The sequence below is a fragment of the Lynx rufus genome, unplaced genomic scaffold (genome assembly GCF_022079265.1).
Source record: "Lynx rufus isolate CCGP_SWC_20201006 ecotype Redwood Valley unplaced genomic scaffold, mLynRuf1.p SCAF_19, whole genome shotgun sequence".
Classification (NCBI taxonomy): Eukaryota; Metazoa; Chordata; class Mammalia; order Carnivora; family Felidae; genus Lynx; species Lynx rufus.
The window spans coordinates 3,539,115-3,550,052 of NW_025814833.1; the positions used below are offsets into that span (position 1 = coordinate 3,539,115).

The window sequence follows — 10,938 nt, forward strand, 5'->3', positions numbered from 1 at the left end:
TAGGGGATTAGCCTGCTATCCCTCCCACCCCCTCAGTCTTGCTTGCTTCATTCCCCCAACTCCATTTGGAGTTTTGGCTGCCCTTTTAGCCTGTTCCAGCCTGCCAAGGGGTAGCACCCTGGAGAGACCCTGCTCAGGAGCACTGCTGGCAGGGAGCGGGTAGTACCCCAGATGTACCTGCAATCCAGTTCCGGGCCACCTTGGGAAGGACGATGATTTCTGATTTGCTTCACTGAATTCACACTGGACAACAAATCTGTTTGCTTTGATATTACTTCAAAAATGGAGTACAGCATAATAATTAAGAGTCAAATGCCAGAGCTGGCTGGATTTGGTGCCCAGGCCTGCCTCAGCTCTGCAGTAGCTCAGTGAGACAACATGTATGAAAACCCTCAGCAGAAGGCCTGACACTTAGAAATTGTTCAATGAATAGTGACCACTAGCTTTATCATGTTTACATAGGAATCTTTGGGAGAGAGTCAGTGCAGTTTACTGAACAGACATCTAGGGACCTAGATTCCAGGTCTAATTATTACTGCTCAACTTGGGATGCTGGGTGATTCATTCATTCATTTCATCTCATTGGGCTTAGACTTTCTCATCTGCAAATAGTAATGGCTGCCCTGCTTTTGAAATATGTTGTATGAGCCTTTAAATCCTTCAGTAGCATGTGCAAAGATGTTAGGTTATAGTAAAAACCTGGAAATAACCAAAATGTCACTAGAGAATGGTTACATAAATTGTATTTCCATATAACAGAATAAGATGGGGCCATGATGAATGATGCAGGTCTGTTGTTTAACTGACATGGAAATAAGGCCAGGCCATATCATTACATTCATTAGAAATGATAGAAGGTTACAGAATTGTAGGGTATGACGTGATTCAACTTTGTATGAATGTTTCTATTCATCTCTTCTACAGTACATCAAAATGTTAAAGTGATTAACAGTATGTCCTTTGCCGGTGATATTATGAGGACCCCTATTTTCTTCTTTATACTTTATTTCTGAATTATTTGCAATAACATCTAGTATGTTTCTTATTTATTATTATTATTTTTGAGTGAGAGAGAGAGAGAGAGACAGTGTGAGAAGGGGAGGGTCAGAGAGAGAAGAAGACACAGAATCTGAAGCAGCCTCAAGGCTCTGAGCTGTCAGCACAGAGTCCGACACGGGGCTCGAACTCATAAACTGTGAGATCATGACCTGAGCTGAAGTCGGATGCTTAACTGACTGAGCCACCCAGGTGCTGCACATCTAGTATGTTTCCAATCAGAAAAACAAAGCAAAACAAAACATAAAAGCCTTTTTGTGAGTGTTTCATTTGGAGAGGAAACCCAATCACAGCACTTCACTCCACAGAACTTTTGAGATACTCAAATGGCATGGGGTTTGGTACTGCTGTGTATAGTACAAAGCGGAGGCCCATGGTAACTGCTTCAGTTCCACCTCGTGGGACACCACTCTTTTGAACGCACTAAAGCCTGAACCCACAGTCCATGTGTTTGTCTTTGCACACTGGGGTCAACCTCACGGATGGGGCAGGGCTAGGAGTTTGCTAGAGAATAAAGCTGGGTGGAAGAGTCCACAGGGCTGGACACAGAGCAGGGCTTCATGGGCACTAGCTCACCAGACCTGTGTTTATGACGCTTACTTCCTGCTGGGTCTCAGGGCCCATAGCCAGGGACACCTGATGGGCCTAGCAGAGCCCCCTCTTCTCCCCACCCCCAAAGCTGGAATGTTCCGAATTCCTCCTTAGGCCAAACCCCTCTCCCTGCAAGGCCTCTCCTGGGCTCCCAAGAGGTCACCACACAAAAGCCCAGCTGGAGTTTTTGACAGGAAAAACACAAAACTCACCAAACTTTTTTTTAAGCACCTCAATCTTCCACAGACTCCAGGGGTTTAATTCTAATCTGTAATAAGTCTCTGACCCAAAGCTGAGATTTGCAGATTGATTTTGCAAAGCTGTGGCTAACAATTAGAAATCCTTTATCACCTCAGCCTGGGGCCCCTTGCACCTTGCTCCCCTCCATCAGGACCCTTTCCTCCCTCTCCAGGATCATTACAGCTCCTTCGAGGCTCTGCAAAAGAACTGCTTTGTAAGTGTCTCAATTCTGATTTATTTGCTGCCTTTTAAATTCACCCATGGGCTCTTGCTACCTAGTTGCTACCATCTTGGACCATGGTATTGCCAGGCTGGGCCACCTTGGGTTTCCGAGGGAAGGGCACAGGAGGGATAAGTCAGGTGCACACCTGGGTTGGTAGTATTTCCTCAAAGTTTCCAGTGTTTGAAATTACAGGGCCAGAGGAAGCACTCTCCAAATCAGATACTAATTTCTGAATGGAGTGTTCAAGGGCACAAGGACTGAGATATCAATATGGGAGGAAAGGAGTTACAGCTTACCCTTGTGCCCAACCGTACAGGGCAGAGGAGGACTGGGAGGGGCACTGTCTCACATCCAGCTTCAGTGCCTTCTTCTGCCTGAAGCTTTGGGGAGTCAGCAGAAGGTGGATTTCTGAGTGAAGTCATAAAGTCTCCCCATTAATCTCTTAAATAACTCTCCCCCACTGGTCTGTAAAGTCTGTCAGAAACTCCTTTGGAGGAAATCCTGCCATTTGTAACAAAATGGATGGGCCATGAGAGCAGGATGCTAAATGAGATAAGTCAGAGACACCAAATACTGGATGAGCTCACCTATATGTGGAATCTGAAAAAACAAAACAAAACAAAACAAAACCCCGAGCTCATCGGTACAGAGAACAGACTGGTGGTTGTCAGAGGTGGGGTAGGCGAAATGGGTGAAGGGAGTCAAAAGGTGCAAACTTCCAGCTAGAAGATAGAGAAATCCTGGGGATGTAATGCACAGTGCGGTGACAGTAGCCAACAATACTGTATGGTATATTTGAAGGTTGCTAAGAGAGTGGATCCTAAAAGTTCTCATTGAAAGAAAATCAATTGGTAGCTATGTGTGGTGATGGATATTAACTAAACTTATTGTTGTGATCATTTTGCAATATATGCATATATTAAATCATTATGTTGTACACATGAAATCAACACAATACTATATGCCTGTTTGATCTCAATAAAAAAAGAAATTTCTTCTTTGGACTGAGGCATTATTCTCTCTTCCCCTTTGAAAATGGAAGTGGAAACAAAACACTAACTGCGTTCATAGCTAGAGAGATTGTAGATGATGTCGGTTTTCTAAGTCCTGCCTTTCTGTGTTTTCTAGCACTGCAGAGTGAGAGTGTTTTCCTTTGGTGGTCAGGACAAAAATGAACTTCTTTTTAAAGCAATTAGAAAATCTCTCAATCCAGTTGTAGTTCCCTGAGCTGTCATCCAAAACTGATGCAGAAGGAAAAGTGAACTGCTCCGAGGACACACTTTGCAGAAAGAAGGCTTCAGAATAATGGCTTTGCCTCTTACTAGAACCCTCAGCAGCTGGGGATGAGGTGCAGAGAGGAGAGCAAGGGTCTCAGATTCCTGAGAGGGGCTTTCAGATCAAGGGATGTAGAAAGGAGGCTGACTGGCAGAAGAGGGCTGTGGTGGCCTTCATCACCACCACCACCACCACCCCCAGGACACTACTTCAGCTTCTTCCTTGAGCCTGAGAACCCCACCTGTCTTATTTTGCTCAATCTTATGGGAGCCCAAAGAAGAGGTGCCATACACAAGGCTCTTGGGTCAAGGACTGTTGAAAGGCAGGGCAAATACCCAGGCAAGAAGGGGTTAATTCAGGAGCTGCTGTCAGTCTTGACCCTCCTAATCCTTTCCAGCAGTTCCAAACCCTCCCCTAAGCAAGATTAGGTAATGATCCTAAATGAAGCTTTCTTTCCCAGCCTTTGGGCCATGGAGTGTGTTGGCCTCATGCCCAGAAGACAAATTCACCTGGCAAGGCCTAGAGTTTTCTGTTTCTCCAAAGCAGCCAGGGCTTGACTTCGAGGAGGATTCCCTCAGAGAGAAGAGTTTCCTTTAAAGATGTCTGCTTCTAATAACAGCTGTTCAGTCTTCTATATTTGTCCAAGTGGTTTCCTGTCCCCATTACCTTAATTGAGACTCAAAACCTTGGAGATAAGCAAACTTGCGCCTGGAGAAGTTAGGGGACTTCTTCAACAGGTTCCAGGCAGAACTGAGACTAGAAGTTAGTCTTTTGATTCTCCGGTAAAGACTCTACCTCTAAATCATCGACTGCTCATCACATAAACACAGGTGATTGGCGCACTATCCAACCACCCGCTGTTTTGTCCATCCCTGCTTTCCTGACCCTGACTGAAAGCTGACCTCCTTTGGGCCATTTCTCCCAATTGAATAAGCCCCAACCACTGGTTCTTCCTCTTGCCCAGCCATGCCAAAACAGACTCTAGAGATTCCAAACCTCAGGGGTGGCATTTTTAAAAAAATCTGTCTCCCCCCCGCCAATATACTTCTACTTATGCTTACCAGGTCAGGACTGACTCTGGGGAGAAGCTCTCCTCTTGGGGACACTCCTGACTTTCATGGGAAATCAAAGCTTGTCTCCTCTGCCACCATCCCAGGAAGGCTAAAGCAGGAGAGCATCCCAGAACAGCAGAGGGCCTGCTCCCTAAAAACCTCAAGGTAGCTCACCAACACTCACTGAAAACCCGCATACAGCTAGGAGATACAAAGGAAAAGTATTTAAGCTAGCTTGGGTTGGAAGAGGGAGTGCAAGGAAGGTTTCAAAGAGAGGATGAGTACTGAAACATGACCAGAGATTAGCCAAGCAAATGTTGGATGGTGGAATAGCATACTTCAGGGCTTAGAAACAGAGAGAAAGGCAAATTCAGAGAAGTCACATGTTCAGGTATGGCTGGATTAGGTGCGTGTGTGTAAGCATAAAACATGAGGTTGGAGGTAACTGATGGGAAATGAGACTGAAAAAACCAGAAGCCAGAAAATGGAGAGCTTTCCTGGTTTCCTGTGCTAGAGAGTTTGAACTTAATCTTGAAAGCAATTAAGAGGCCCTGAAGTTTTAAAACATGGCAAAGGGGTGGAGTGGCACTTAGGATTAGATTTCCATTTTAGAAAGATCGTTGGCTACTGGATGGATAATTGATTGCAGAAGTGGAATTAGAGAAACCAGTTTGAGGTGCCTATGAGATTTCCAGATGGACAAGAGATAACAGCTGCATGGTTTGAACTAAAGTTTAGGTAGTGGAGATGGAGACAAGTGGATGCATTCAGAACATATTTTGAAGGTAAATCTTATAGGAGTTTATAACTGATTACATGTCAAGAAGAGGGGAGGAATCAAGGATGACTGGCTTGTGTTGCTGGACGAGGGATGCTCCTAGTGAGATAGGGAACACTGTGTGAGGAATAGTTTGAAGGTGGAGGGAGAAGAGAGCAGATGATTTTAGATTTGCAAATGTTGAGTTTGAGGTGCCATTAAAACATTCAGATGGGGTCAATCAAAATGCAGTTGATTATACAAATCTTGAGTTCAGGAGAGAGATCTGTGCCAGAGGTATGGATTCAGGAGTCACTGGCATAGAGACGGAATGATGAGACCACCCTTAGAGAATGTGAAGAATAAGAAAGAGAAGTCTAGAAGTCCAGATGAAACCCTGGAGGGAATAGTCAGATTTATACAGTGGGCACAAGAAAAAAAAAACTTATGAAGAAGACTTAGAAGAATCATTTTGAGGGACAAGGAAAACTGGGAGGGGTATTACAGAAGACAAGGGAGAGGACAGTTCTATGAAGGAGAGGGACAAAGTGAGATGACAGAAAGATGACTGCTGGGTCTGGGAACAATATGATTGTTGGTAACCTTAGTTTCAGCAGGGGGCTAATGGCAGAAGCCAGGCTGCAGAGGGTTGGGCATTTGGTGGGATGGGGAAGAAAAGAGACATCAACATTAAATGGCTTGTTTAGGAATCTTGATGGCAAGAAAATGATGAGGATAGGGTAAGAGATGCAGAGGGAGGAGGTCAGATAGGGAGCTCAAAGAAAGTGCTAAATATTTGAAGTAGTCACCAGGAGATGCTCACCAGGGAGAAGTAGAAGGACTTCCAGAGAACACTGAAAGCCCCACTGAGATGCAGTCATGATCAGGATAGGGTAGAGTTGTGCCAGCTTAGTAGTAACAATACCAATGCGTGGAAAGGACCTGTGCAGTTGGTAAGTGCCAGAGCTGAGATTCAAACTAGATTTCCCTCCCCATCCCATCAACTGTGTAGTGCCCCCTCCTCCACTCCACGCTGCTTTTCATCAACATTGACCTTGTCATACTCATCACTGATGAAGAGTATTGACTGTCATCTCTGCACCCAATGCTGCAGAGGCACAACAGACTTTAATATATGTTTAAAATATTCAATAATTAATAAGTATAATACATTTCCTCCCTCAGGTGGTTTAGAATTTGAAGAGACAAGATATTTGGCAAATTCATATACATAGAAAATGATGAAATTCTGTCTCTGTTTCTCTTTATCTGTCTCTCTCTCTCTCTCTCTGGCTCTCTTTCTCTATGTGTCTCTGTTTCTGTTTTTTTCTCTCTCTCCCTTTCTGGCTCTCTTCTGTGTTTCTCTCTCTGTCTCTCTGTCTCTCCATTTCCCTCCTTCCTCTGATTCCCTCTCTCAACATTTTTCCCAACAGCAGGCAGCTCTAGTCCCTTACACTGAAGTGTCATTGGCTCATTTAGAAAGTCCATATCTTATAGTCCCTCAAACCTCTTTATCACTTTCATCCACTCATTAAGAAGAGATTTGTTAACATCTGTTCTGAGTAATGTACTATGCAAGTCACCTGAGATATAGAGATGAATAAGATACAGTCCTTGCCCTCAAGTAGCTCACATAATAGTGGGGAAGAACACAGATTTAAGAAGGAAACTGAAATACAGTGTAATAACTACTATTTGTAGCTGTTTTCTCATCTATGCAATAGGATTATTAGTACCTACCACAAAAAGTTGTTGTGATGATTGAGTTAACTGTATAAAGTGCTTATAATGGTCACATCAGAAACACTATGTAAGTGTTGCTATCATTATTATTATTACTGTTACTACTACTACTACGTTGGAGGTAAGTAAACACAAAATGCTGCAAGAACATGGAGAAGTGGCACTTGTTCCAAGCTAGAGGAAGAGGTATATGAATTGAACCCTAAACAGAGAGAAGTCACTACACAGAGAGAGAAGAATGCCAGGCATCCTGCATAGAAGGAACAGCCTGCAGTCAGGTTTGGAAGCAAAAGACAACATGACATGATTGAGGAACTGAAAGTAATTTAGTTCAGCAAGAATATGAGGAGGGCAATGGCAAGAGATGAAACTTGAGAGGTCATAGAGTACAAACAAGTCTGGACTTTATCCTTTAGCCAATGGGGAGCCACTAGAATGCTTTATGTAGACACTTGATCAGATTAGACACTTGAAAGATCACCTTAGCAACGTGGAGAGTGAATTGTATGAGACAAGATTGGAAATAAGACAAGTTAGGAAGTCATTGCTATATTCTGGGGGAGAAAGGATGATGAAGCACTGATTTGAGCAAGCAGCAGTAGCGATAGGGAGAAGGGTACCATGGATTTGAGGTATTGCAAGAGGTAGAGTTAGTGACACATTGACCATGGAAGGTGATGAATAAGCATGAAAGGCATCAAGAATCACTCCCAAGATTTTAGTCTGGTGCAAGGGGATGAATAGATGTATCATTCAGTGATCACAGGGGACCCAGGGAAGAACTGTTTGGGGAAGAGTGTGATAGGAGAGGTGATGAGTTCTCTTTTGAACATGTGAAATTTGAGGTGTGTATAGCATTTCCAAGAGGACATTTAAATTTTTTTTAACATTTATTTATTTTTGAGACAAAGAGAGACAGAGCATGAATGGGGGAGGGTCAGAGAGAGAGGGAGACACAGAATCTGAAGCAGGCTCCAGGCTCCGAGCTGTCAGCACAGAGCCCGATGCGGGGCTTGAACTGACGGACTGCGAGATCATGACCTGAGCTGAAGTCGGACGCTTAACCGACTGAGCCACCCAGGCGCCCCCCAAGTGGACATTTAAATACGTGATTGCTCTGCCAGTCTTGAAGCCCAGGAGGAAGGTCTATGATGGAAATTCAGATTTGGAAGTGCCAATTGCTAGGTTGGAGATCAAGTCATGGGGTGGATTAAGTCCATTTAAGATGAAGTCATGGGACACTTGCTCAGGGATGGAGTGTTGATTGAGAAAGGAATGAACTTCTGAGGAATACTTGAATTTAAGAGATGATTAGGAAAAGAGAAATCTTGAAGAAGGTTAAAATGGAATAGCCAGATTAGGGGGGCTGAAAAGTGAGTGGGCTGGAAGGTCTTGTAGAGAATGGGGAAAAGGATGTGCCCTTGACCCTCAGGGTCTTGAACCTTGGCAAGAGTGTGGGGGCTTGCACCTTGAGCACTGAAAAATCCTAGACAGCTCTGAGATTCTAAAGGACTGGCTCAGATGCTTTCTTCCTTCAAAGCCCTCCATTGTAGAATAGTTCCCCTTTCCTCTGTTTATCCTAGTGCCCCTAGAAGATAGCCTAGGGAATTTTATGGCTCCCCTTAGGCCTTGGCACAACCTTTGCTAGAATCTTTCCACATTTTATGAGAGGCCAGACCTCGTAAGGGGATCTATTAAGAGAGCATGTAGGAAATGTCTGAGTGTGTTATGCATGCAGGAGGCCTTACTTAGGCTGGCTTGCAGAGGGAATTTGGGCAGGGTTGGGAGGACCTGAACTCTCAGAGTGTGGACAGAAGTGTTTTTTGCTTACCCCAACCTGCCCTGGAGTAGATTTTCCCCTTGGGAAGGATGACTCAGGGTTAGACCACTGCCCTCTAGGCCCCTGGATATCTAAGAGGCCTCTAATAACCTGAAGTCCAAAGCTATATCTTAGGACCTGTTCCTCCTGTTCCAGTCTCCTGGAATTTGGCCTCAGTCTGCAACTGAGGGGCCCTGTGGCACTGTTGCTGGGCAATGCATTAAACAGCGGCTTTGGATACAGAACTGTGCCAGCAAACAGCCTGACCTGGAGCTAACGCGTCCAGCACAACCGCCACTTCCACCACTACCTTCTCAGAAAAGAGTCACTCGTCTGGCTCTTGGCTTTGTCTGGCTGCCAACCTAAGGCATGTGCCTACGCAGGAGGTGATGACATTTTGGCTCCACTTTCAAAGTTTTTTTTTTTTTCTTTCTCATGTGTTATTTCTAAAGATAACAAAGGTCAAAAGGCATCCAGCATTTTCTGGTTTCTCATAAGCTTCTGGTCAATATTTAATCTGGTTTATGGATTTTTTTAGGTCTTCTAGATGCCTTCTTGAGCCTGCTTGTGGCCACCCACAGACACTTGTAAGGAGGAGAGAAATCAGCCTGGTAGAGACACTCTGAAATGAGGGATTAAAGGCCAAGATCCAAGGAGTGAGAACTGCAGCCAGAAGGCAAGGGAGCAGGTACTGAAGACGCTTCTGCTGAGAGGTCTGCCATGGCCTCTGTTGGTTTCCAGCTCGTAGGCTACATCCTGGGCCTCCTGGGGTTGCTGGGCACTCTGGTAGCCATGCTGCTCCCCAGCTGGCGAACCAGCTCCTACGTTGGCACCAGCATCGTGACAGCAGTCGGCTTCTCCAAGGGCCTCTGGATGGAGTGTGCCACACACAGCACAGGTATCACCCAGTGTGACATCTATAGCACGCTTCTAGGCTTGCCTGCTGACATCCAGGCTGCCCAGGCCATGATGGTAACATCCAGTGCAGTCTCTTCATTGGCCTGCATCGTCTCTGTGGTGGGCATGAGATGCACAATCTTCTGCCAGGACTCCAGAGTCAAAGACAGATTGGCGGTGGTGGGCGGAGTCTTTTTCATCCTTGGAGGCCTCCTGGGCTTCATCCCTGTTGCCTGGAATCTTCACGGGATCCTGCGGGACTTCTACTCCCCACTGGTACCTGACAGCATGAAATTTGAGATCGGAGAGGCTCTTTACCTGGGCATTATTTCCTCCCTGTTCTCCTTGGTAGCTGGAATCATCCTCTGCTTTTCCTGCCCACTCCAGGGAAATCGCTCCAACTACTATGATGCCTATCAGGCCCAGCCCCTCGCAACTCGGGGCTCTCCAAGACCTGGTCAACCACCCAAGGTCAAGAGTGAGTTTAACTCCTACAGCCTGACAGGGTATGTGTGAAGAACCAGGGGCCAGAGCTGGGGATAGGGGTGGCTGGGTCTGTGAAAAACAGTGGACAGCACCCCCCGCCCAAGGGCCATAAGTAAGGGACATTGCCACTGGACCATGTCAGAAGGTGCTGCTGAGGATAGACTGACTTTGGCCACTGGATCAGGCAAAGGCAAAAATGGGAACTGGTGTGACAGCATGCAGGTTGAATTGTCAAGATGCTTGCCAAGCCAGCCTTTCTGTTTTCTTCACCTTGCCCACCACCCACTCCCCACCTGGAGTCCTCAACCCTCAACTCCAAACTCCACCTTCTACCCTAGGCCATGCCACAGAAGCTCCCCTCTGCCCTTTGATTTACCTGGGAATCCATCCCCAAACCTACTAATTATATCCCACTGGCTAATCCTCTCTGTGATCAGAGACCCTCCCTGTGGCTCAGGTCGGCTGTTGGCTCTTAGCTCATTGCTGGGGGATGTGGGGGGAGGAAGAGTGGTGGCTTTTATGGGCATGGCTTTCACCAACTTTCCAAGCTTCTCTCCAAAGAAACTGGCCAGTGATGAGGTCTGGAGCCTCCATCCCACTGTTGTTATGACTCTGCAGTGTTCAGACTGGTTTGTGCATGAACTGAAATAAAACCATCCCATTGTACCGAGGGAACAAAGAATGACTGGGTGCAGGATGAGAGGGAGGGAAGGCAGCCAAAGACCAAAAAAATCACTGCCCAGGACATTTCCTGGAATTCTCTCCTGTGGTGGGTTGGGGATCTGGCTCCCCCACTAGA

At 45.8% G+C, this 10,938-nt stretch overlaps 1 protein-coding gene across 1 annotated transcript; it reads left to right on the forward strand.

The window, feature by feature from the left end:
- Nucleotides 1–9,476: 9,476 nt before the first annotated feature.
- On the forward strand, nt 9,477–10,169 carry CLDN2 (claudin 2). The gene has a single exon (XM_047081797.1). The coding sequence runs from the start codon at nt 9,477–9,479 to the stop codon at nt 10,167–10,169; it is 693 nt and encodes a 230-aa protein (XP_046937753.1).
- The last annotated feature ends 769 nt before the right edge of the window (nt 10,170–10,938 follow it).

Bases quoted from the DNA above. Each gene is read 5' to 3' on its own strand.
- CLDN2 (XM_047081797.1), top strand. From the start codon at position 9,477: ATGGCCTCTGTTGGTTTCCAGCTCGTAGGCTACATCCTGGGCCTCCTG.